General features: G+C 42.2%; 1 protein-coding gene across 2 annotated transcripts; it reads left to right on the forward strand.

The window, feature by feature from the left end:
• Window positions 1-7188: 7188 nt before the first annotated feature.
• PRPF18 (pre-mRNA processing factor 18) lies at window positions 7189-24424 on the forward strand. Of its 2 annotated transcripts, XM_039730898.1 has the most exons (11): window positions 7189-7304; window positions 8830-8907; window positions 9048-9074; window positions 11814-11918; window positions 13163-13276; window positions 15052-15198; window positions 17315-17383; window positions 18127-18267; window positions 18699-18770; window positions 21236-21391; window positions 23785-24424. In XM_039730898.1, exons 1-11 carry the CDS (start codon window positions 7239-7241, stop codon window positions 23863-23865), a joined length of 1056 nt encoding a protein of 351 aa, XP_039586832.1. In that variant the 5' UTR covers window positions 7189-7238; the 3' UTR covers window positions 23866-24424. The 2 variants fall into 2 exon arrangements, with proteins under 2 accessions (XP_039586832.1, XP_039586833.1); XM_039730899.1 differs by lacking the exon at window positions 9048-9074 and having other exon boundaries at window positions 23785-24277.
• Window positions 24425-25123: the final 699 nt, after the last annotated feature.

Below are 25123 nucleotides of genomic sequence, written 5' to 3' on the forward strand. Positions count from 1 at the left end.
GGCTGATGTCCTCAGAAAGGACACGTTTGAGCTTTGGATTCTCCCAGAGCCAGTGTCAGTAATGCCAGGCCAAGCACAGCAGTCAGCAGTCCCCGTTCTGGTGGATGCTGCAGGCACAAATTGCAGCCAGCTCAGCTCAGGGTCCAGCAGCCCAGCGAGCCCCCTGCTAGGAGAGTTCCAAGAGGGCCATGCTGCTAATCACTCCTCCATTTTTGTGTCATGCTGCTAATCACTCCTCCATTTTTGTGTCAGCTTGCTTCAGCCACAGCTGGAGGCAGATGTAAGAGTGCAGCGATGCAATCGCTGGAGCTATGGATGGAAAACAAATGCAGCATCAGCTGCAGAACAAAAGCATTTAACACCATTAGACAGCTCCTTGGGGCTGTGGGGTGAAGCCCAGGCAGCAGCCATGCTCCTCTAAGTCCTGTCTGAGCCATGCTCCTCCAAGTCCTGCCTGAGCCTGATGTGGGGATGTTGTGCTGTGCTCCCCAGCCCAGCCTCTCTCCCTTTCCAGCTTGCCACAGGGACTTGCTCTCCAAGTCTCGATTCTGCCTTGATCCTCTTCCATTCCTCCTGCCACACATTAGTAAATGCACTTGCAGTAAAATCAATGGGAGTTTGAAAACTAAAAGTAATGTGTGCTTTGGTATGCTACTAATCCACTTATTTGGATCCTCTTACTGCTCCTCTGGGCTGCCCTGATCCTCTCTATCAGCCCACCCAGCTGCTCTGATCTGCTCTCTAAACTTCTGCCGTGGCTATATTAGCATCCCTGTCAACTCACAGGGCTGCTGCCTCGACACCATCAATCCCCTCTCCCAATGAGAGTTTCTCTACTAATAATCCCTGTAGCTCAGAATACTGATGCAAACTAAAATAAATTCATGAAAAGTTGCTGCATCTCCTGCTAAGATGTTCTATTTTCCTAAATGTTTTCCAATATTACTTATATTTCAGGCCGGTGAAATAGCTTCAGACACATTCATAACCACCTACCTGCTTTTCAGTTCTAAAAAATAAAATTTCATTGCAAGGTACAATGGAGTTCAAAATCTACTCACACATGCACTTTTTAAAGAGAGATTATGTGAGTTTTAAATCTCTGTCAGGCTGGAGACTGACAACATCTGAAAAAGGTGCTTTTATTCAGCAGTAAGATACATACAGCAGCATTTTCATTAATGTGACCCCCCCTGGATTTACCTTCAGAGATGTGTAGATACTGAAGACTCCATCACCCGTTCAATCCCTGACCTCTCTGCTGAGGCAGCCAGTGCACCTGCATGGACATTTTCTCTGAGATGGACACATCCTGCAGGGATCAAACTGACAACACAGAACTATGATAATTTAGTAATAGCTTTGAGAGATTTCTTGCCTGTGTTGAATAGAAGCTAATGAACTCAGAAGTACAATACTTTATGCTCAACCATTTATCTTCTATATGCATTAAAGTGGAAGAAAAATAGATGTTTTTATGTGCTTTTATACCATCCAACAAGATCTATTTGGTGTTTGGATGGTGTCTGTTAATACAGCTAAAGTGTCTCAACCCCAAGGGATGTTAAGTATAGATATTCCTTTGGGGAAGGTTGAAGAAGGAGACATATGTATGGATCTAAAATGCAGTGCATGCAGTTTGACAACACAGTCTGCATTTGCAGGGCTTAGTCCTTTAACTGCACCTTCCCTGGAAAGACTTTGTTGTTTGGGTATGTGTAGTGCAGACTGATGCTGGGAGTAAGGATGTTCAGTGCTTCACATCATTTGCCCTGCACTGCTGGAGTGCTAGAAAGAACAGCTACAAAAATTCCAACAGCAGCAAAAAACCAAAACCAAAGCAACAAAAAAAGGCAGCATGACCATTTTCCTCCAAGATGTTTTGGATTCTTTAACAGCCACAAATGGCCACTGCTGTCAGAAAAGCGCAGTCTCCCTAGTGACATCTTGGGACTGATTCCTTAGGGACTTTGATGACACAGTGCCATTAGCTGAGCTATGAATACTGTTCCTGAAACAACAGAATTTTCATCAGATATCTCACATATCAGCAGTTTGGCAATAATTAGCTGTTCTTAAATGCAAAGCTTTTTAGAAGCAACAATGAGTTTTTTACACCACCTCAGATTTACAGATAATAAAGCTGGGATAGGAAAGACTCACACATCCTAAACAATGCTCATAAATATTGCCTTGTCAAAATCAGAGAATAATTAACAGCCAAACAGTTACTTCAAGTGTGTTTCTAAAAACCACACTAGCCTTACTAACCCTAACTATTTTAACAGTGCATTCCAGAGGTGTGTCCTGGCAGACAGGAGTTGCAGGGGTTGACTTACCACAAGAACTAATCAAGTGATACTTTAAAAAGCAAAACAAATCAAATTCAAATGCCACCTTCATGATACACAGATGCCATACACTTTGGAAGACTTATGTTTGTTAGAAATGTGGGAACCTTTTTTTCTGCCATTTCCTCCCCAGTGAGCTTTCCTTGTCTTTGCAGTGGGATTTGGACACCTGTGGTGAAGCACTACCTCCAGTTTCTTCCTCAGCCTTCTCTCTAGCTGAGTGTTTCTCTGACTGTGGCCTCCTGGAGATCGTGTGCTGTTTGGAAAGGTGAATGAGGAAGTGAAAGCCCAGAGTGGCTTAAATTGGCTAAATGGAGGGGATGGGCCCATCCCCAATGTCAGGGTTGCAGGGAAGTGCAAATTGCAATCCTTAGCAGCAATACTAACACGTCTGATAGAACACCTGGAGGTGACTGTAGATGTGACAAGCTGGAGGTACCTGTAAGCAAAGTAGATGTAGGGACAAAGAATGGGGAATTGGGTGGGTTAATCCCTCCCAAAAAGTTAAGGACTACTTTAATAAAAAAAAGAAAAGACAGACTGGGTGCAGAGCTCCCTTTGCCAGAAGTGGACATACTTAGTCATGGTGAAAAGGCAATTTTATCCAATGTCTTTTTTGGTGTAGTGTTTTGAAGATGAATAAAAGGAACCATGTACTTATCTAAAAAGGGTTTCCAAGAATCATCTGTGCCCTTGTTACTTGAAATGAGTTCTGCAGTCTTGGTCAGCTGCAAGGCATCAGTTCTGCCTCCTGTGTGAGTGAAAGCATATGCTGGCTGAACTGGGGTTTCCCTTGTTCTAATATAAAATAGATAAGTGAAACTGGATGTCCATAAAGATATGACCTGAAAACAACTAAATGTAAACTGAATACAACCACTGAGAGCAGCCAAAATTATTCTGATCCCTTTTACCACTTTGGCAAATAGATGACATCTGGGTTATTTGAGTGAAACTGGGTTATTTGAGCTGCCTTCAATAATCTGTCTGTAGGCTGACAGTTGGCTTGCAGCAGATAAAGCTGAGCAATCACTTCACCAGCTAGAAATTGGAATGAAACACCTCATGTATGTTTTAAGCTTCTATTTCTACTGCTTACAAGGCTCTTACGAGTGTTCCAAGATTTTGAATAACTTCTAGATTTCCCTTTCCAGTTTTGATTTCATATTTAATGTTATCAAGGAAATTACTTCAAAGTAACTTTGTGGTTAACTCTGCGGGGCTGTTCCAGAGGTCTGCAGAGACCTGGATCTAGGGCAAACATGGGTAACACTATTGCTTCCAGACCCAAGCTCAGTTGCTGGGTGCTCTCAAGACTCTGCAAATGGTTTTGGGAGAGCTTAAAGGCCTGACTCCAGCCCTGACAGCAAACATCATATTTATTAATCGCATGAGAGACAGAAATACACAGCCATAGTGGTACCAAACCAGCAGGACTGCCCTGAAAAGCAAAACAGGAGCAGTAGAAAACAAATAGTCAAGCTTTGGATTTATAGCAATGATCTAATTGACTTTAATGACTAGAGTAATGCCATGTGTGATGAACTGATAATTTGAAATACAGCTGGAAAAGCACACATTTCACTGTGTTAAAAATATCTTATACAGTGATGTCATCTAAGGGATCATTGCATGGATGAAGGACTGGCACAGGGAAGGAATTGTCTGCTTTCACAGCACAGTTAAACAGTTTCCACTCTTAGGGCTCCTCAGGATGGTGGAGACTTGGAGAAATCCTTTTGCAGTGTGGAGGAACAGTTTCCATGATGTGATCCAAGGATGAGATCTCACACTGTGAGCTTTCATAAGCACCATGAGTTTGTCCAGCAAGTGGAGCTCCAGACACCCACCCTAGAGCCAAGGAGCACATGGGGCAGTCAGAGGATGAGAGATCCATACCAAAGCAAGCAGGGACCACAGCGAATTGCCAGCACAGATACTGCCTCAGGAAAATGGTCTGAGGAACAGAGGAGCTTTGAACTGTGTCCAGTCAAGACCCGACCCAGCCGTCTCAATAATCCACGTCCCTCAGAAAATGCTGCCCTGACCTCACGGCAAAGAGGAATCAAACAGATTTGCCATCCTGGAGATCAGACAGGAAGCAAGAGTGGATCTCTTCATGAGGTGCCAGTGAAAGAAAAAAGATATCACCTCTTATAGATTAGAAGGTTTTGTAATCCCCTCAAGAAGGGAAATCTCAAATGGATGGATGGCACCAATGTTTTTTTTTCCCGTCTTTCCTTTTTTGGGGGGAGATATTGGTGAATGTCCTCAAAAAACCAGAACCATCATAACTACATATTTGCATGCATACAGTAACTCTTTTGGCAGATGTAGTACTCTGGAGATTGCCAGTTCTTGTCCATAGGACAAGACAAAGTCTTGATCACAGAGAGGATTTACATTACAGGATGCTTTGATCTGGAGGCAAGAGAGCACAGAACCAGAAGTACTGGAAAAAGAGCAACTGTGGAAAGTTAAATCATCAGTAGTAATGAACTTTTAGGGAACTTTTAGAGGTACAGCATTACTCTCCAACCTTGCCAAAGTTGTTTCACCAATGTAATCACCAACATAATCAGCTGCTTCTTTGTCCCTTTCACCTCTCCCTGACACCTTATTTATTTATTTATTTTTAAAAACTGGGGGAGCTTTGGTCTAAGAGTCACCTGAGAGTAACTGCATCTTTCTCACAAATACTGTGTGTGAGTTGGCTTTCCTCCTTCCTTTTGTACTGTCTTTAATTGAAATATAATGTCTATCGTGGTTTAATCCCCAGTGGTGCACAGGCTCTCAGTTTTGCCCAGCCACAGAGGGATGTAGGGGAGAGAATCAGAAGAGTGAAAGTGAGAAGACTTCTGGATTGAAAGACAGTTAAATGGGAGGGCAAAGGAAGAAAATAATAATAATAATAATAATAATAATAATAGTATTACTATTATTATTATTATAGTAACAACCAAATACACAAAACAAGTGATGCACAATGCAATTTCTCACCACCTGCTGAGCGATGCCCACCCAGTTCCTCATCTCCTGAGCAGCAGCCCTCAGCCAACCTTCCCCCCAGTTTATACACAGAGTGTGATGCCACACAGTATGGAATATCCTTCTGGTCCCCCAGTCTCATTGCTGGCAGGATATGAGAAGCTGAAAAGTCCTTGACTTAGTACATAACTAACTCTGGTTAGCAAAAACTAAAGCATTGGTGTGTTATCAGTTATTCTCATACCTGATCCCAACCACAGAACTGCACTAGATATACTAGGAAAAAAATTACCTGTATCCCTGCCAAAACCGGGCCAGTGTCAGAGTGCAGCAGGAAATGAAGCCAGGTCTAAGGTGTGGGCTCTGGAGTAAATGAGGGGGCAGCTGCCACTCTGATACAAGCATCTGGATTTGCTTACTATAAAGTGCACTCCAGACTATTCCTACAGCCTCCTGACTGATGCCCTTACCCAGTGTGGGCATTCCCCCAGGACTCATACAGACATTCTTGGATGCCATCAGCATCAGATGTGATATAATTTCCTTTTAGAGGAGTGTAGGAGGGCTGTTCCTGCTTCCTCATTGCAAAGCAATTGCATTCAAGCCTGAGGCAAAGCAGTGCACGACTTCTAAATCCAGAACCCTCCAGCCTGGGGTTAAACAGCCCCTGTGAACCACTGTGCCATCCTCTACAAGGAAGAGACATGACACACTGCTCAGGTTATCCAAAGTGGGTGAAAAGCCAGCTGTGGTTAGAGCTCTCCAAAACAGCAACTGAAGCAATGGAGAAAATGGGGAAAGACAAGGAAGAAATCTGCGAGGACCTAAAGGTGAAAAAACACCTGAGAGAAGTTCTTACTCATTCTTCAAAGCTTTTCTGGTTTTCTGGACCCTTTGGACTTTACAAGCCACAAGATGGAAATAGCAGGAGAAAATCAGATAAATAAGGAAAACAAGATTTCTTGATGTTAGTATCTGTGTCACAAATGCTGAGAGGCTGATGACAAAAGCGTTTAGCTGTGGGATGTGCACTCTGAGGAGCTCAGTCCCTTCCAGCTGCCTGAAGGAAGCAGATACCAGATCCACAGGCATCCTGCCTTCCTACATGGCATTTGCACCCATGTGCCTGGCCAGTAACCAGCCTCACTGAATCATTTAGGTTGGAAAAGACCTCTAAAGCATCAAATCAAATCATTAACCCTGCCAAGTCCACCAATAACCACATCCCCACATCCCACACCTAGAGATCTTTTCAGTTCTGGGACTGTGACTCCACTCCCCTGAGCAGCCTGTCCCAGGGCTTGGCAACCCTTTTGGAGAAGAAATTTTTCCTGAGGCCATGATTTATCTGATATTAGCTGTCATCTGCAGCCAAGGCCCATCGCATGAGGCTCTGTACAAACACAGTCAGAGAGACTTTTCCCCAAAGATTTTTCAAGCTAAACAGAGAAGACAGCTGAATAAATTGCACGCAGACTCTCTTTAAAGAACCTGTCAAGCACCCTTTTGTAAAACCAGCTGTACTGAAACAGGGAAAGACCCCTGTAAAAATCACATTCCACCTCTTTTGCTACATTCCTTGATACAAAGCAGCTATGTTTTGGCTCTGTCTCATAATTACTGTCATTATAATGTCTGTGTATCGCTTTAAATAATCTGCTTCCAACAACAGTACGACATTACACAGATACTGAAGAAACCTTTCCTAACATCCAATCTAAACGCCTCCTGGCACAATTTGGGCCATCCCCTCCCGTCTGTCACTTGTCACTTGGGGGGGAAGGGACTGACCTGGCCCCGGGCCCGCCGCTCCTCCCAGCCGCCAGGGGGCGCCGCGCGGCGCCGCGGCCGCCCCGGAAGTGACGGCGTTGTTTTCCTGCGGTACTTCCCGAGGCCGCCATGGACATCCTCAAGCGGGAGATCAGCAGGAAGCGCCAGCAGCTGGAGGAGAAGGAGCTCCTGGGGGTGAGGGCGGCCGGCATGGACACCAGGAGCCGCCCGGAGTGTGGGAGCGGGGGAGGGCGGCGGGGGTGAGGCGGGAGCGGCCCGGGATGGGCCGGGAAGGGCGCGCGGAGCGGCCCAGGGCCGGGTTTCCCAAAGCCGGGATGGGATCGGGCAGGAGCCGGGAGGGGTTGGGGGCGGGGGTGCAGCCTGGCTTCAGCCTCGCTGTGTTCCATGGGCTTTTGGGGCTGGTTTGGGTCATTTCGGGCACCGAGAGATGGGAAAAGGCAGTGCGAGCTTCGGTGAGCAGGGTGGTTTCTGTCCTCCCCACAGGCGCGATCTGTCCATACCCGGGCAGTGTGTGTGTGCCTTAAAAACCCATACCCAGCAGTGCGTGTGTGCCTAAAAACCCCATAGCCGGGCAGTGTGTGTGTGCCTAAAAACCCCATATGCAGGGCAGGGTGTGTGCCTAAAAAACCCATACCCGGGCAGTGTGTGTGTGCCTAAAAAACCCATACCCAGGAGAAAAACCCCATATCTAGGGCAGTGTGTGTGTGCCTAAAAACCCCATATCCGGGCAGTGTTTGTGTGCCTAAAAACCCCATAGCCGGGCAGTGTGTGTGTGTGTGCCTAAAAACCCCATATGCAGGGCAGGGTGTGTGCCTAAAAAACCCATACCCGGGCAGTGTGTGTGTGCCTAAAAAACCCATACCCAGGCAGGGTGTGTGTGCCTAAAAAACCCATACCCGGGCAGGGTGTGTCCCAGGCAGTGTGTGTGTGTGCGCCTAAAAACCCCATACCCGGGCAGTGTGTGTGTGCCTAAAAAACCCATACCCAGGCAGGGTGTGTGTGCCTAAAAAACCCATACCCGGGGAGGGTGTATGTGCCTAAAAACCCCATATCCAGGCAGGGTGTGAGTTCTGTATGTGCCTAAAAACCCCACAGTAGAGCAGAGCCCCTTTCAGGGGTGTCTGATTTTGGGTTGTGGCATCAGAGGCTGAAGGAGGGAGGTGCAGGCTGTTCTATGCCAGGCAGAGCGTGAAGGAAGAAGCTGTAGCTTGTACTAATCAAGGAAAATGCTTTGGGGTGTCCACATTTCCCAGCTGTTGTGTGTCTGGAATGTCTTTTCAGGCACATTTCTACAAAGCTCCCACAAGCAAGCTTATAAAATGCTGTGTAGGAAGGTGATCTCTGCCACCTCCTTGATTTAATGTCAAATGATGTGTTCAGTGTGGTTTATCTAAAGAGCCTGGCCTGGTTGTGCATGTCTGAAGTGAAGCTTTACACCAGAGACCACCGAGGCTTTACGTGACAAAAAACTTGGGTTTTCTAAAGTGCTGGCAATCACTTTGTGCTTTAATCACTTTTTCATTCTGCTTATGCATGTATCCTGCAAAGTAACTCTGTATTGCTGATTTCAGAGGTGCTTCCAGCTAGGCATCTCTGGGAGAGGATGTAGCTGAATTCACCAAGCCAAGTAAGGAAGTTTGAGCCATTTTTGCTCAGCCATGCAAAAGTGTGAACTGGTTACAACTCTCCTCTCTTTTAGGGCAATAAGAAGTATTTCAAACGCAGTGAGTTAGCTAAAAAGGAAGAGGAGGCCTACTTCCAGAGATGTGGCTACAAGGTATGGAAATTGTTCTTCCAGGACTTGGTGTGTTTATTTTGAAGTCTGCTTTTTTTCTTTTTTTTTTTTTTAATCAACGATATCAATGTTGTTAATGATAATTGTTGTTCTTTGTTCAATCTGTTAATGTTATACATTAGCCTGTAAATGAGAAGCCACCTGGAGAGGTATGACTTTCCAAAACCATTTTCAATGCAGGAAAAGATATGCATGACATACAGCTACTTAAGTTTGTGTTATGGTTTGGCTTTTGTTTCTTTTTTTTTGTTTGTTTGTTTTTATTTGTGGAAAGCATGAAGTGGCTCGGGATCAAAGCTTGTCTTCCTTTCTTATTAAATTGTGCTGTTAGGCATGAACACTGGATCTGATACAGCCACCTTCCTCCCCTTATTGAGAAAAATGGATACATTTGGATAATTTTATCCCATCTTCGTTGTCAAAATGTCCAAAAGAAATCAGTATAGTGTGGGTGTGCATCAAAAAGATCTGCCAGCTCTCCCAAATTTGTATTTGGGTTTTGGCCATTAACCACCCAGCACTGAAGCTGTGCAACAACAGCATTTATGTTCTTGCTGGCAAAATATTAGAAACAATTGGTAACCTCGGGTGCATTTTGCAACAAATGGGTGATGTGGAAGGCTTTATCTGCCTTGGAATGGTGTCAGGGCAAGAGTTTAGTGAAATGGAAAGAATGTTGTTGTCTTTTACAAGTGTGTGTGCCTGCCTGCCTGCCTGACGGGTGTCTGGGAGGGGGGATGCATTCCCTGGGAAGACAGTTTCATAATCCTGTTTGCTGTTAGAGGGCACAAATAGGAGCTTTGTTTTCAAGTGACCTTTACCCAGTTGGTGACTTATTCTGAAACCTTGATCTGCTTGTGCACATTTGGACGTCGATGCCAAAACGACTCTCGGAATGTGCAGCTAATATTGAAGTCATGGGAAAGCTCTGAATGCAGCTGCTCTCCCAAGTGCAAATGCCTGCCTGGTGCCTTTTGAGCAGTAGCTTGAATTCTTCAGAGCCTGCTGTGGTTAAATTGGGGTTACCTGTGCTGCTGCAGCACCGGTTTGCGTGTGAAATGCAACCCCGACAATGGTTTTAAAATAAGTTACTTTGTTAAATTTAGTATCTTTTTAGAGCCTCCCAGATTTCTGCATTGGTTCTTTACTCTGTTAATGAGACATGGAACACAGACTGATTTCCTTTTAAATGCAGGTGCTTTTTTTCTTTGCTTAGACTTAATAAGTTGGAATAATTTCACTTGCTTGAAGAAAGCACTGAAACAAAATAACAGTGGTACAGATATTGCTTATAACTTGGAGTCCAGCTGACAGAATGGAACAAATATTTTTTTCCAGTGGTGCTGTCTCTTTATGAGTTCAAGAATGTTTGTAAGTTAAAATTTGTATGTATCCTCCTGCTCTGGGACTATATTAAAAAAAAAATTGCACCATAATTTCCATATTTTCTGTCCCCTGTCAATTCCTCCTTCTCTGCATTGATAGAAATTTTATTTTCCCCCTCCCTTTATGTGTTAAACATTGATTCAATTGTCTTTCCCTTGATCATTCCAAACATGTATATTTGTAGGATTGATTTTTTTCTGTGTTTGCTAATACAGTATTGAGTGTGGATTTGTACATCGGAAATTGCTGAATCTTGTAGTTGAAGCCCCAGGGGTGGATCCTGCCAGCCACACAGAGTCACACTGACACCTGAGCAAGGCTGGCACTGTGTCCTGAAAGAATAAAATGCCTATTAAAAAAAAATTAAAATTCTGTCCAGTACCTTCCTCGGATTGATCAACCCAAATACAGGCTGCCCATACACAGGGAATGCTGCAGGCTGCTCTAGCATTCATTGGATTGTTTCCCTTTTAGCAAGTACAGAAAGGAAATTAAGAAAAAACAAGATATGAGTGAGCACTGAAGGTGTTTCCTTACTATAGGAATGTTACCACCAGCAATCTGCTCCTGCTGTCAGAAGTGTTGAATTTGAGCTTATACAGGGAGCTGGAGTTACATGGCTGCTGTCTCAAAGTAAATTGGATCAAAGAGTTGTTGTGCATTATTAAAATACTGAATAATTAAGAAGGGATGCTCTCTTTGATTCAGGGACCTTCTTTTAGACTAAGAGGAGTTGTTAAGGATATCCTGCTCCTATGAGGAGTTGTGTCTATTTTGTTTTGTTTTTGGTTTTTTTTTTACCTGTAAGAAACTGGCAAGGTTGTTAAGAGAGGTGCATTACCTAAAACAAGGTTGGGGAGGTTCATTACCTCTGAAAACCCAACAGAAACTGTGGCTCACTGCTCACTGTGCTCAGCTTGCTGAGGCTGCAGGTAATGAACACTGTAACTCACACTGACCCTGGGAGAGGCAGCCCCACTCTCACCCTGCCCTGGGGTTTCCCTTCCTCTCCTTCTGTCTGTCCTGGGAAGCTGGATGAGGAAGGGAAGCAGGCTGGGAACAGTACCAGTATTTGTGTTTGTCAGAGTATTTTCTGTTTGAATAATTTCCCCCTTGTGGTTCATCACACATTGGTGCAAATGGTCTTGCATGGAAGAGAAGGATGGAACAGGGGCAGAAATCAACAGGCAGAGGGTGGATTTGCTATTTTTGGCACCAGTGCTGGCATCTGCTTGCTAAAGTGACAGCCAAACTTCAGCAATTGTCCTTTCTGTTTGCTGGAGAGACTGCTTCCTGCAACCTGCAGAAGTGTTAGTGCTTGATACTATCAAGAACTTTTATTGTTTTGTGAGATGCAATTATGGACCATAAAACTATGAAACTGAAGGTTTATATTGTCATACTAAAGTCTGTGTTCCAGAGTTCTGTATCTTGCCATCATTTCTCGTCAATATGTGGGTTTGTTTCCATGGCACATGAGTAACTTTGTTTGTTGAATGTAGGTACAGCAGCAGGAAGAGGAGGAGAAACCACTGGCTACATCAAATCCAGTGCTGGAACTCGAACTGGCAGAGGAAAAGTTACCAATGACTCTTTCCAGACAGGAGGTAAAATCAAAAACCATAAAATGACTCCTTGAGTTTACAGCAGGTGCACCTGGAATTCCTTGTTAGGGCTGTTTCATCCAGTGAACTGTACTTTTTATGGCAGTTTTATTTAATAAGCTTCCATTTTTGCAGTCAGCAATTAATGATCATCTTTGCTTATCAGGGCTCTGCTGTCCAGTTGAATGCATAGGGAGGTGGAGGTGGGTAGAGCCTCTCTGTTATAGGGATTTACACAGATTTTTATAACATTTTACAGATCTTTCAGAGAGATACTCTGAATATCAGCATTATTCTTGGATAGCACTGAAGATGGCATGCTGACTTTTTCCAAGATTTATTTTTCCCTGAGCTTCTTTTCTTTGTAACTTGTTGGTCTGAGCACAAATTTAGAAACCAAGTTTTGGAAGTTCACCTTAGCCTCTAGAAGAAACAGTCCTAAAGCCAGAGCAGCTGGGATGTTCTTTGCCTTTTCTAAGGATAAAAATGCCTGTCTGGACTTAAGTTCACAAACAGATCCACACCCCAAAGGAGGAGCAGGAAGTTCAGAAGTACGGAATACACTCTAATCTTGGAAATACTGAAATTCACAACTGAGGTCATCCAAGCATGTCACACCTCCCCTTAATTTGTCAGGATATTCAGGTTTTTACAGGACTTGTAAAGGGGGTTGTTGGTTTTGTGTTTGGTTTGAGGTTTGAATCAAGTCAAGGGAGGCTTTTTCACTTCTGTTGTATCTACTTTTAAAGTAACTATCCCATTAGATTTTAGGACTTCATATTTCCCAAATGCTTAGTGATGGGGGTTTTCAGCAGATCATCTCATAGCTGTGCTGGGACAACCTGCAGCCCAGTTTGTATTTTTATTGCCAAGTCAAATAGGTGAGTGAGATTATTGTCAAGTTCCTTTGTGATTTTGAAAGTGGTTTTTAAGCTCTGCCAGAGGGATGATTTTTTGTGTATTTGTTTGAACAAGTCAGAGCAGGAAGAAGTTTGGCTGTATCAAACAGCCTGGGATTTTATGCAGAATTTGGATTGGTAATATTTGGAATGACCTTTCACTGAAATACCGTGGGAATTTTATATTTAGATTGTAAAGTGTCTGGAACGTTTTTCAACTGCTTAAAATATTGCCATTTCCTCTCCAGTCCAGCTCAGCTTGTTATTCTAAGCAAAGTAAATAAATCTGTCATTCTGGATTTTATTTTGCTTCCTTTATGCGTCAGGGAGTGCTTTGATTCTTTTCAGGTTATCAGGAGGTTACGAGAGAGGGGTGAGCCCATCAGGCTGTTTGGAGAAACAGATTATGATGCATTTCAGCGGCTGAGGAAGATAGAAATTCTTGCACCTGAAGTGAACAAGGTAAGCCTGGCTCCTAGGTACTTATTCACGGTGTAAGTAACCCTAGACAAGTTACTGAAAATCATTTTCAGTAACTGTTAATTTTCAGGAGGAGGAGGTTAATAGACATCCAAGAGAATATGTGTTCTTACCTCTTTTTTCTTTTCTTTTTTTAAATTTGCTGAGAAACTATGTTAAATATTGGAGTTTTATTCACAATTACAGTTAAGTTACAGAGTTCAGTTCTAGAAACCTACCAGGCCCTTGTCACTTGGAAAAGGGGCCTTCAGGTGGCACTAATACCCCAGCTTGTTCTGCCCCTGCTTTTTAATGAGCAGAGAACAGTCATTTACTGTTAAAGTAATCCTCTGTTTGTGATGATGTGCACTCTTGAGAAGGCACAGGTGAGTAAGAGCAGGACTGCATACTTTCTCTCTGGGATATAAAAGATTTTTCAAATCCCTGGATTCCAGAGCAATAACTTGTTATGGAAGTGTCATTTTTCCCTCTTCCCTTTGAAATAGCCGTGAGCTCAAAAACTGACTTGAAGATATAATTAATTTATTCATTTTATCTTAAGAAATGATCAGTTAAGTGAGGAGACACAATTGAGGTTTGTTTTACATTCACTGTTAACCAAATTTACAGCCTTACTAACAGAGTGACAATTTGCATTTTCTTCCCTAAAATTTTCTTCCCTAATTTGTGGCAAACTGAATTGTTTTCAGTGTCTTTCCTGGGGCTGCCCATAAAAGGGAAACCTTTTCCTCTCCAAGTCTTTAAAATAAAGATAAACAGATCTAGAAATAAAAGCTGTGCTAATGAAAGCTTTCCCTCCAGTGACATCTGTGACAGGAGCAGGATTAGGAAATAGAGAGCCCATAAATAGGGTTGTGCTGGGTTTTTGGTACATGTTTCAGTCACTCCTGTTGCTGTCTAGGGGGATTCTGCATGTTGCTTTGTCAATCAACCTTGTGGTTCAGACATTTTTAGAGTAACTAAATGATTAATAGAAATGCTCCAGACAGCTAAGTATGATGATGGAAGAGGGGAAGTAACTGTGCATATCCATTCCCTGTGGAGTGGCTGAATTTATCTGAGGGTAAGAAATGTCATAGTGCTTTATAGAGCTTTATATTTTATGTCTCATGATGAGAAGGCAAATCCTTCAACTGTGGTTAAGGTGAGTTTTGTGTTCTATTTGAAAGAACCTTTTAACTTTATATATGTGGTTTTAATTCTGGTTTTTTAGTCACCTCTTCTGAAGTTGAGGGTTTTAAGCAGTGAATCTATAATAAAACATTCTGTTATGTTTAAGTAATTTGTAATAAAAGGAAACAACGTTATTGTTTTATGTCTGGCACTGAAGGAGTGAGACTTATTTACAGCTTTTTTTCAGGGCAGGTGTGAAGACTTGTAGAACTGATGATGGTTATGGTCTGGTTTTCATTTGTTTTGGGGTGGTTCAGTGCATTGCTTGGAGAAAATAACTTGAAGAAAGTTCTAGAGGCTGATTCCATCCTCCAGGCTTTTTTTTTGGTGAAAATACTGTAAAAAGTATTTTTCATGGGTATGAGCGCTTGAAGTTCATGCACCTGCTTTTTTTAAGTGCTGAAGCACAAACTGTTGTTGGAGTTCAGTTAAATTCAAACAAGACTAAACCCTTATGTGTGTTTTTACAGAATTTGCACCTTAAACAGAAGTTAGATGCTCACAGTGACAGTGCTGAACTGCTTTTATTTACTTGGGGGTTTTTTAATAAACCAGTCTCTCTTTTTTTTTTTCCTGTTTCATAGGGCCTGAGAAATGACCTGAAGGCTGCTTTGGATAAGATTGATCAGCAGTATCTGAATGAAATTGTGGGTGGCCAAGAAGCAGGAGATGATGACTCCCAGAATGACCTGAAAGTCCACGAGGAGAATACTACTATTGAAGAACTAGAAGTATGGGATAGGTCACAACTAAGGGGTGTCAGATGTAGTGTGTTGCTGTGAGGAAGCTTCAGGATTGTTTAGAAAAAGTTGTCTTCTTTTCAAGCTGACTTACACATTTTGAAGTATTCTTAAGGAGAAAATTTAGGTTTCCAAGCCTGGAGTTGCACTGTAGGTGCCTACAAGAGACAAATGAAAACTCAAGTGGTCTTTGTTTACAGCACTGCATCCCAAAGGGGACAGGCATTGCCTGCAAAGACAGTGATACAGTAAACATTCATTCTCCAGGAATTTCAGAAGTAGAGAATTTAATTCCAATAGATTACCTGGTCATAAGTGCCAAAGCCTTTCCAATGAATATTTGAGAGCATAATAAGGTCCAATTAATAGGTACCAATTAATTTTCCCTATACAAGAAAGAAGGACTCTGAAAAATAGACACACAGAAAGAACATCTAGGACAAAAAAAAAAAAAAGAGCATCAGAAGGAGGCAGACCACAGGAAATATTAGTGCAGACATAATGTGTCCCAAAAACTTGAATGCAAATGGCTGCTCTGTTCTGAAAGAATCCTGTGGTGTTTGTGAGAGTGAGTGGAGAGTGAGTGCCAGGAAATGCATTCAGCACCTGGTATTTGAGGATAATGTTTTGAAAAGCACATTAACTTGAGCTGAAGACTTTTACCCTTAATCTTCAAAACTCTTTGCAGAAGTTAATCTTCTCCAGAAGTGTGTTTAAGAAATAATACGATTTATAACTGAAGCTGAAGCGAATACATCATTATTAAAAAATAGTCTGGGTTTTTTGTTATGGTGCCAGGGGTTCTGGTTTAAAATAACTGCAGTACCAGAGTGGATAGCAGCAGTATTGGAGCTGCATTTTCTTGATCTGTTAGCTCTCAAAATAACCCCTTTTTGTGTTAGTAGGGCAGGCTTGGTTTGAGCCATGCAAACAATCTTTTTCTAAAAAGTTTGAAAACATTGTGTCTTAATTTTATATTACTTTAACTGCATTGCCTTGAGCATGAAGGCTTTCATTGAATTTGACTCCAAATCTAGGAGATTTTTAAAAATAAAACTGACTTTGGAAACATGAGGGCAATGGAAATTGATTATAAATGGAACTATACCTAGTGGAAAATGATAACATCCTTCCAAAAGTGTATTTATGAAATAATACGATTTATAACTGAAAGCTGAAGCGAATACATCATTATTAAAAAATAGTCTGGGTTTTTTGTTATGGTGCCAGGGGTTCTGGTTTAAAATAACTGCAGTACCAGAGTGGATAGCAGCAGTATTGGAGCTGCATTTTCTTGATCTGTTAGCTCTCAAAATAACCCCTTTTTGTGTTAGTAGGGCAGGCTTGGTTTGAGCCATGCAAACAATCTTTTTCTAAAAAGTTTGAAAACATTGTGTCTTAATTTTATATTACTTTAACTGCATTGCCTTGAGCATGAAGGCTTTCATTGAATTTGACTCCAAATCTAGGAGATTTTTAAAAATAAAACTGACTTTGGAAACATGAGGGCAATGGAAATTGATTATAAATGGAACTATACCTAGTGGAAAATGTTTATAAAATTTACTGTTAGTATTTACAATTTTGAGGTTTTGGCAGGATGGTGGAGAATTGGAGCATGCAGCTGGGCTTTTAAAGTGGTTTGTTGCTTGGTTTTGGGTTTTTCTTTTTTTTAATTTGTTCCCCCTAATTCACAGTTGCAATTAAATGATAAAAAGCCCCCAGTACATCAGAGAATTGAAATAGCATAACAAAATAATTAGGTTAATTGATGGCTTTGGGGATCTCAAAAAATGCAGTGCACCCACATTTCCCCTTAATGCAGTGCTGTCAGACAGCTGCTAATTATGCCAATAATTTAGTAGTTAATGATGGAAAAATTACTGTTGCATTGACTTTGCAGAAATAATCATATTGCCATTGTGATGTAAATGTTTTTAATAGACTAACAAATTTCAGTAGCATTTGTACCTGTTTCGTGACCAGTGTTTGGGATTTCTTGTGGAATTTATTGCAGTTTGTGGTGCAGTGATCCATGCTCTGCTGTGGTGGTGCTGGCAGATTAGACAAAATAGAAATAATGGCCCTTTTCTCCCCCCTGTTCCAGGCTTTGGGAGAATCCTTAGGACGGGGTGATGATCACTATGATATGGACATCATAACAAAGTTCTTGAAGGTAACAAACTCTAATTATTCTGTACTTGTGTCATATTATTAATGCCATGCAGATACATTTCAAGAATAGAAGGGTGGGTTTCAGCTGCTTGAGAGGAAAATCTCACATGTTATGTGTAAGATGTGGGTTTTTTGAAATGCTTGGCACTCCACAGCCTTTGTTAGTCACAACAGTGACTTGTGCCAAATCTGGGAAAGAGCTCTTGGGAGAGCAGCATTCCTCAAAATCTGGTCCTGCTTTTCCAGACAAAATAAATACGGTTTTGATTTTCGTGTGATATTTGAGGCAGTTGTCTGTAGCTGCCTCTGTGTAGTACTGTGGCATCAAAACCTTTGGAGGAGTTTCCTTGGAACAGTGCAAGCTGAATTGGAATGTCACCTGATACTGTTAGTGAAATTGGAGAGTTTTAAAGGAAGTCCACAGGTTCAAGTGGATGGCAGGAAATTGTTTCCTTGTTCCTGCCAAGAAACCTGTGTTGCCTCTCAGCCCAGTCAGCTGGTGCCTGTGTAACTGTTGTGGTAATCAAAGTCACAGCAAGAGCTGAAACTTTAATTTGTGTGTGTACATTTAAGATAAGAGAGTTGCTCCTGTCCCTCCTTGCCTATCCTTCTGAAAAAGGTTTTACCTTCTTAACTCAGATAAAAAAAACTCACTTTGCCTTGCTTGCTTAGCCCTGTGTTCTGTCTGATGTGCCGGGAAGTCACTAGATGGCACCATGACACAGATGTGCTTGCTCCCTGCAGTTCCTCCTGGGAGTTTGGGCCAAGGAGTTGAATGCCAGGGAGGACTACGTGAAGCGGGGCGTGCAGGGGAAGCTGAACAGCGCCACGCAGAAACAGACCGAGTCCTACCTGCGCCCGCTCTTCAGGAAGCTCCGCAAAAGGGTGAGCACCTCTGGATGCCCTCAGCCTTGCTCTCCAGCACCCAGCATCAGGGCCCTTTCCAGGAGAGGGGATGAGTGGATTGGTGACAGTTTCTGTATCTAGAGCTCCTGACACCCAGCTCTGACTTTATCTTGATCAGTGAAATCTGCCCACTCGCTGCTTTTTTAGCTGTTTAAAGCAGCACCTGCTCCCTGGGTTGCAAACGTGACAGAAAATTGGGGTTGCATTTTGCACTTTGCCATCAGCTACCAGGTGTAACTGCTTAACCTCTCCTCTTCAGATCCTGCATCTGAATAATGAACATGTTTTCCTTTGTGCAACTCCTCAAGCAAGGGTAGTTGCTAAACTTTGCATAAATGCTGAGTAAGATGATTTTCCTGAGCTGCTGTTCTGAACTAAATGTCTTTTTTTCTTCTCCCTCTCTCCTGTAGACACTTCCTGCAGACATCAAAGAATCAATAACAGATATTATTAAATTTATGTTGCAAAGAGAATACGTGAAGGTATGTTTGTTTGTACTTTTCCTTTTGTCATGTTCATGCTGTCTGGTTGTAAAAGATTGAGTTTATTCCTTCAGCATGCCCATACTTTTTTTTTTTTCATTTTGAAGATGCATAGCTGGAAATATAACATCTATCCCAACAAAATGAAAAATGGCTGTGAAATGTTGGGCTCTAAGTAGTGTTTGATCCACAGCCTGATCTTTTGAGCTTCATGAAACTGCACAGCTTTGTAAACATGAAGAAAATTTTTCTCAGAGATGGGTATATTAAGTTGCAGAGGCATTCCTCAAGGGGAAACCTGATGTTCTAAGGTTAAATGAAGGTATTGAGTACTAATAGGGTGTTGATGATTAATTAATTAGGAATTAATTGAGTTATTGAATATGAGGCACATGATTGAGTTTATTCCTTCAGCATTCCCATACTTTTTTTCATTTGAAGATGCATAGCTGGAAATATAACATCTATCCCAACAAAATGAAAAATGGCTGTGAAATGTTGGGCTCTAAGTAGTGTTTGATCCACAGCCTGATCTTTTGAGCTTCATGAAACTGCACAGCTTTGTAAACATGAAGAAAATTTTTCTCAGAGATGGGTATATTAAGTTGCAGAGGCATTCCTCAAGGGGAAACCTCATGTTCTAAGGTTAAATGAAGGTATTGAGTACTAATAGGGTGTTGATGATTAATTAATTAAAAATTAATTGAGTTATTGAATATGAAGCACTGTCCCTTTCTTTGTCTACACTCACATTAAGTGGCCTGGTAAGGTTGAGGTAAGTTAATGAGAAGATTTTTTTGGATGAATTCTGCTCACTGCAGGAGGCAGAAGTACTTTGGGACACAAGATCAAAGGCAGTATTAGATTTTATTTGTAGCTGTCTTCAGAAGTGAAACTGAAATACCAATAGCATTTGCTGAAGCAGCTTGTATATGCAGAGGAAACTGAGCTGTCTTTTATTTGTGCTTTCTTTAAATTTCTAGTCTTAGTATTCTTGTGAGGATTTGGCATAATTTGTCAAGTAAGCAAGCAAACCTGCTTTTGATGCTGAAAAAAACTTTGTATGGCCTGAGGCAAATTTAATCCAAAATCGTTTAGAAGCAGAACTGAACATGTGGGATGTATGGTAGTGGGATTTTATTTTGAAGCATTTTTTTCCTCTTGGTTGTCATAATTATGTGGAAATTCCCTTTCCAATACCTTCTCAAACTAATAAGCATGCAGGAATGTGGTGTATCTCTGGGTTAATCAGCAGTGCTTCTCTCTCCTGGAGGTGCTTGCCTTTAAGTAAACTTCACAGAGATTTTGGATGACTTGAGTACACATTTGGATGTTTTGTTGTTTTGTTTTGGTTTTTTTACATTAGGCTAATGCTTTTACAGATACTCACATTCTTTTCAATTTTACTTGCTAAGTGACTTGTCTCTTTTTGCCTGCTTTTGTCTTCTGTCTCTTTTTGCCTGCTGCTTGCTTTGTGCACCCTAGTGAATACTGTCAGCCACAGATTTTGGCTGCTTTTTTAGTTGAAAAGCTTGTAAGATTTAATTTTGAAATCAACGTGTTGACAGCAGGCAAAGAATGCAAGTTGTCCACTCAGCCTTAATTAACCCTGGTGTGACAGTCCTGCAAGGGTCTTTAATTGCATGTTCACATATTGTTTCATCACAAAAGTATATTTAAATCAGCAAGTAGGTATTTCACTAAGACTGTTCAGATTCTGCCTCGTGCAGGTGATGACTAAGCTCTGTCCTGTCTGCCACCCCTGCCTTGTTCATTATTCACCTCCCAGTTTGTTCAGTGCTGGCTGGAAAGAATCTGCACCCACTGGTCATGATTGCTGCTTCTTATTGTCCAGTTTCTGAACACGAGGTGATAAATGAACTCTTTATCAGTGAGTTTTGTAGCTGCTCTCTAATAGAGAAGGAATGTCCTGTTCCACGTCCTTCAGGTTTTTTCTGTAATTGTATCTGTCACTTGCTGGTTCTCAGTTGTTATGTTGGGGTTTTTTAAGCTCTATACTTCTCTTCCTTTCTGCCTTTCTTTCTGTTAATTTTCCCTTTGAGTTTATCCCTGTTTTTCCCCAGAAATGTTGTCTGTTACAGCTTTAAAACAGTATCTGCACTTCTTGATGGGGAAATTCCTGATTGATTCACTGCTGCTACTGCTCTGGCCTTCAGCATGGTTACAAATGTAACCTTATTCAACCAGAGATGGTTGGGTTGAAAATAACCCCAGTAAACCTTAGTTTTGGTCAAGATAACCAGACTGCCTTATCCAGTTCTTTTTTTTCATAAGGCAAAGTTCCCTCAGAGTTCCACGCGGGCAGGCGCGTTGTGCAGTTGGTTGATACCACGCAGTGACACCAGATCAGGGACACTGGATGGGGTTTATCTGCACCTGGCAGTGCAGAAATGCTTTGTGTGGTGCAGCTGCTGTGGTGCTCAGTGGTGCCCTTCCCTCCCCAGGCCAACGATGCCTACCTGCAGATGGCCATAGGGAATGCTCCCTGGCCCATCGGCGTCACCATGGTCGGCATCCACGCGCGGACCGGGCGCGAGAAGATTTTCTCCAAGCACGTGGCCCACGTGCTCAACGATGAAACTCAGAGGAAATACATACAGGTAATGGCAGCTTTGGAAATCCAACAGGTCTGCTTGTGTGGGGGGTTCTTTGAGAAACGTCAGTGTCATGGTAACATCAGGTGATGTGGTGGAAGGGTCCCAGAAATGGACAGGTTTAGTTTGTTTCAAGCATAACATCCAATTAACAGTAGCTCATCCAGGACCTGGAGGCTCTTCAGTAATGGGCCAGGAACAGTCTAATGGGTTTTTCTGAACTGCTGTGATCCTGCATGAACACCAAAGCAGCTGTGAAGACAGCTTGCTTCTCCTGAGGCCTCTCACTGCTTAACTCATGCTTTAAACATGCCCAGAATTTAATACTGTAAAATTCAGTCCTTCTGACTACTTCAGCAACTAGATAAATGCATTCATTAATAAGTTCAGGAACCCGGGCTCAGAATTCCAGGCTTAGTTCCTCCTGGGCATCTTCATACTCATGTGGACTTCTGGTTGTGGAAATAACAGCAGTGCTGTTTTTCTACTCTGCCCTTTCCACACAGCAGGTGGACAGGTCGCAGGAAACAAGCCTTCTCTTTTGGTATTTTTAAATGTGTTTGGCTCTTGCCAGTTGCAGTTTCATTGAGATAAAAAAACCTTCTGGTTAACTCTAAAGCCTCCAGAGCAGCATCATGGAGCTCAGAGCTCTTGACAGGCAAGGTTTATAAATGTCTTCCTTCTTCAGCAGCAGCACTCCTGTTGCTTTTCAGCTTCTGCAGATGTCTGCAAGGGAATTGCTTGCAAAATGCAACTTCCCTTCTGCTCTGAGTCTCTGTAGTTGGGCTGCAGTTAAAACCTTTGGTTTCTCTTCAACTCTAGTTTTTAATAGCATAACATGAAAAAATATCATTGTGAAGGCACAGGGGGCTCCAGACACTACAGAGACAGCAAATTAAATTTGACCAATTATTTTGTAAGGTGAAAATTGGCATGTGGATTATTCATCTTCAGAGACAGGTTTCTTGCTTGGAAGACAGACTTATGCTTGGAAGGATTTAATGGATGAAATAGTTTTAAACTAAATAATGTTGTTGTGGTCTGTGTTCATCCACGTGTCATAATGGTGAATAATTCATAGAGTCACAGAATGGTTTGTATTGAAAGAGACCTTCAAAGACTGTCAAGTTCCAGCTCCCCTGGCAGGAGAACCTTCCAGTCCAGGCTGCTCAGTAATTGGCCTTCTCTGTCCATTTGCCACTCCTGGGCAGAAAGATCTCTACTCTGGAGTGTTGCTTGGTCTCTCTTAACACAACACACAAAACATAAAACATTGTGGAAGATGTGTGTGATCCCCAGTTTGTCCCTTCTCTGCTTTTGGGGCTCTGTTGGCCAAGGAAATCCTTGAGTTCATCTTCCCACTGGGAATTCCATACCTCTGCTTCTAAATTACTCAACTCACTGCAACAGCAAGACAAAGTTGGTTTTAAACATGTGTGTTCTTCATGTTGGTTTTAAATATTGGGTCTTGTTTGACGAGTTTGGTTCAAACTGGAGCATGGGGTGTTTATTACTCGTGCTCCCAGCAGCTGCATGAAGCAAACATGCTCCTGGTTGCAGCACTCTGGAGTGAGAACATCCCAAACAAGGAGTCCTTATGGTGCTGGGACAGACTTTCCATGCTTGTCTGCATGAGAAAGGCCAAAGCATCATCCTGTTGAATCATTTTTCCCTGAGTGAGGAGCTGCCTTCCATGAGGAGAGTCTCATGACAGGGACATGTCTCTGCCATCTTGGAGTACAGTGTCACTGCTAAATTACATTTCTACCACAGCAGTTGGCTTTCTTCTTTGTTGGACTTTTCTGTGTGACTTGAAAGAAAATTATCACAGGGTTCCTGTCATGTTGGTTTTTGGCAGTTGATGCCTTGAAAGAACTGAGAAGTCCACATTCTGCCTTTCTCCTTGATTGCCTCCTTTTGCCTCTGTGATATCCTGTGTCCACAATTCTCCTCCTGAGAAGTGTTTGGTTCTGCAGCTTGTTTTGAAATTCCTTTTTGCTCTTTAGAATGAATTTTAATATTCAGCTTTCTTGAAAATATCTTTAATTATGATATCATTTGTTCCCTTGGTGATAAAGAGAGATTAAAGAATTAAAGAAGGGCATGAAGAATTCCCATTTTCTTCACAGTGAATCACAGTGAAGGATCACAGTGTGATCCTTCACTGTGAATCTTAGCAGATAGTGTTGAAGCTGTAGCCTTTTTTGTTATGCCACAAACTCCTTTAATATGAAGAGAACCTCAAACTTTAAACAGAATAACTACCAAAATCCCAACCTCAAAATAGCAGCCTTTTCTTTTTAGTTCTTCTTGTTAAGCTTAAGAATACTGTAGGCTATTAAGTTTGTTCAACAGCTGCAGCCTTACTTCAGAATTGTCCTTGTTTTGTTAATTCCCAGGGGCTGAAGAGGCTGATGACCATCTGCCAGAAGCACTTCCCAACAGACCCATCCAAATGTGTGGAGTACAACGCGCTCTGAGGCTCTCTGGGGGCTGGGGCTCACATTTTGGGCTCCAGCACCCAGGGAGGATGGAAGAGGCAGACTTTGAGCCTGAACACCAACAAGAACTTGGGGTGGGCTTTGCAAAAACAAAAGCATAAAGGAGATTTTTTTTTTTTACAGCTTCCTTTTTCCAAGCCCGATTTATTTAGGTTTATTTTGAGATCTGTGCTTTTTGCTGGACACATCCAATGTACAGCAGAGGGATGGGTTTTCAAGAGTGTAAGACCAAGACAATGACCAAGGGACAATGCACATGACAACTGCTTTTGTTTCAGTTTGTTATTCAGGGAACTGTGCAGATTGAACTGTTTCCCATAGTTTCCCATATTTTAGAGCTTTAGATGAGTCTCAGCCCTGCAAGGAGCATATGTGGAGCTTTTTTTGGCTGCTTTTGCATTGGAGACTGACGTGGGGAGATGATTAGAGGGAAGCAGTTGAATCTGAATCTTGGTTATTTCTGTAAATATAAAGACTTTATTGGTTAATCTTTCATGTGGTATTTATCAGGAATAAAAAAAAGTTTCTATATTTCTCAGTCTCAGTGCAAAGAATTTTTGATCTTGAATGCATCTGATTTGGCGCTTTTTTTTTTGGTAATGACATTTTTAATATAAACCTTCTGGGCTTGGGGGAAATAATCTTATGGCTCTTGAGGCTTTCAAATTCCATTTTTATACATCTGGAGAAAATTTTCAATCTGCTGGGCATTGCAGAGAAAATAATTAGGACCTCCCATGACCATGAACAGTATTTCTAGCAGCCACAAATCTTTACCATTGTGTATCCTGACTGGGGATGGTGAGGAAACCCATGGGAACGATGATGTCTAATTCTGCATAAACAGTGAAATATTGAAACTTTGTTAGTTTTGAGAAGAACAACTTCTGAAGAATTGTGTCACTATTCCATTGCATGGGTTTGTCTGGCAGCTTGGAGCAGGAATGGAGCCCTCTTCTCAAGGAGTGACCTGTCTCCCTTGGGTGTTCCCACTGTCCTGTGGCACAGTGACACATACTGGGGGATGTGACCTGGGAAGAGTATCTTGGAGAAATTCAGGTTCTTCTGGAGACTTAGAATTCTGAAGTGCTGCTTTGGGCACAGGAGATTTTCAGTCTGGAGTGTTTGACCCCAGAGGAAATGTCAAGAGTTTAGAAGTAATAAAATGAGGCTGATGAGGCCTTGCTGTCTCTTGGGGGAAGGGGCTTTGGGGAGGAGATGGGGATTTGTGGGGAGC

Source organism: Passer montanus, unplaced genomic scaffold, assembly GCF_014805655.1.
Source record: "Passer montanus isolate IOZ18808 unplaced genomic scaffold, ASM1480565v1 scaffold74, whole genome shotgun sequence".
NCBI classification, from domain to species: domain Eukaryota; kingdom Metazoa; phylum Chordata; class Aves; order Passeriformes; family Passeridae; genus Passer; species Passer montanus.

Bases quoted from the DNA above. Each gene is read 5' to 3' on its own strand.
- PRPF18 (XM_039730898.1), top strand. From the start codon at position 7,239: ATGGACATCCTCAAGCGGGAGATCAGCAGGAAGCGCCAGCAGCTGGAG. The intron at 11,919-13,162 runs GTAAAATCAAAA...GATTCTTTTCAG, and splicing joins TGACTCTTTCCAGACAGGAG to GTTATCAGGAGGTTACGAGA. The intron at 13,277-15,051 runs GTAAGCCTGGCT...CCTGTTTCATAG, and splicing joins TTGCACCTGAAGTGAACAAG to GGCCTGAGAAATGACCTGAA.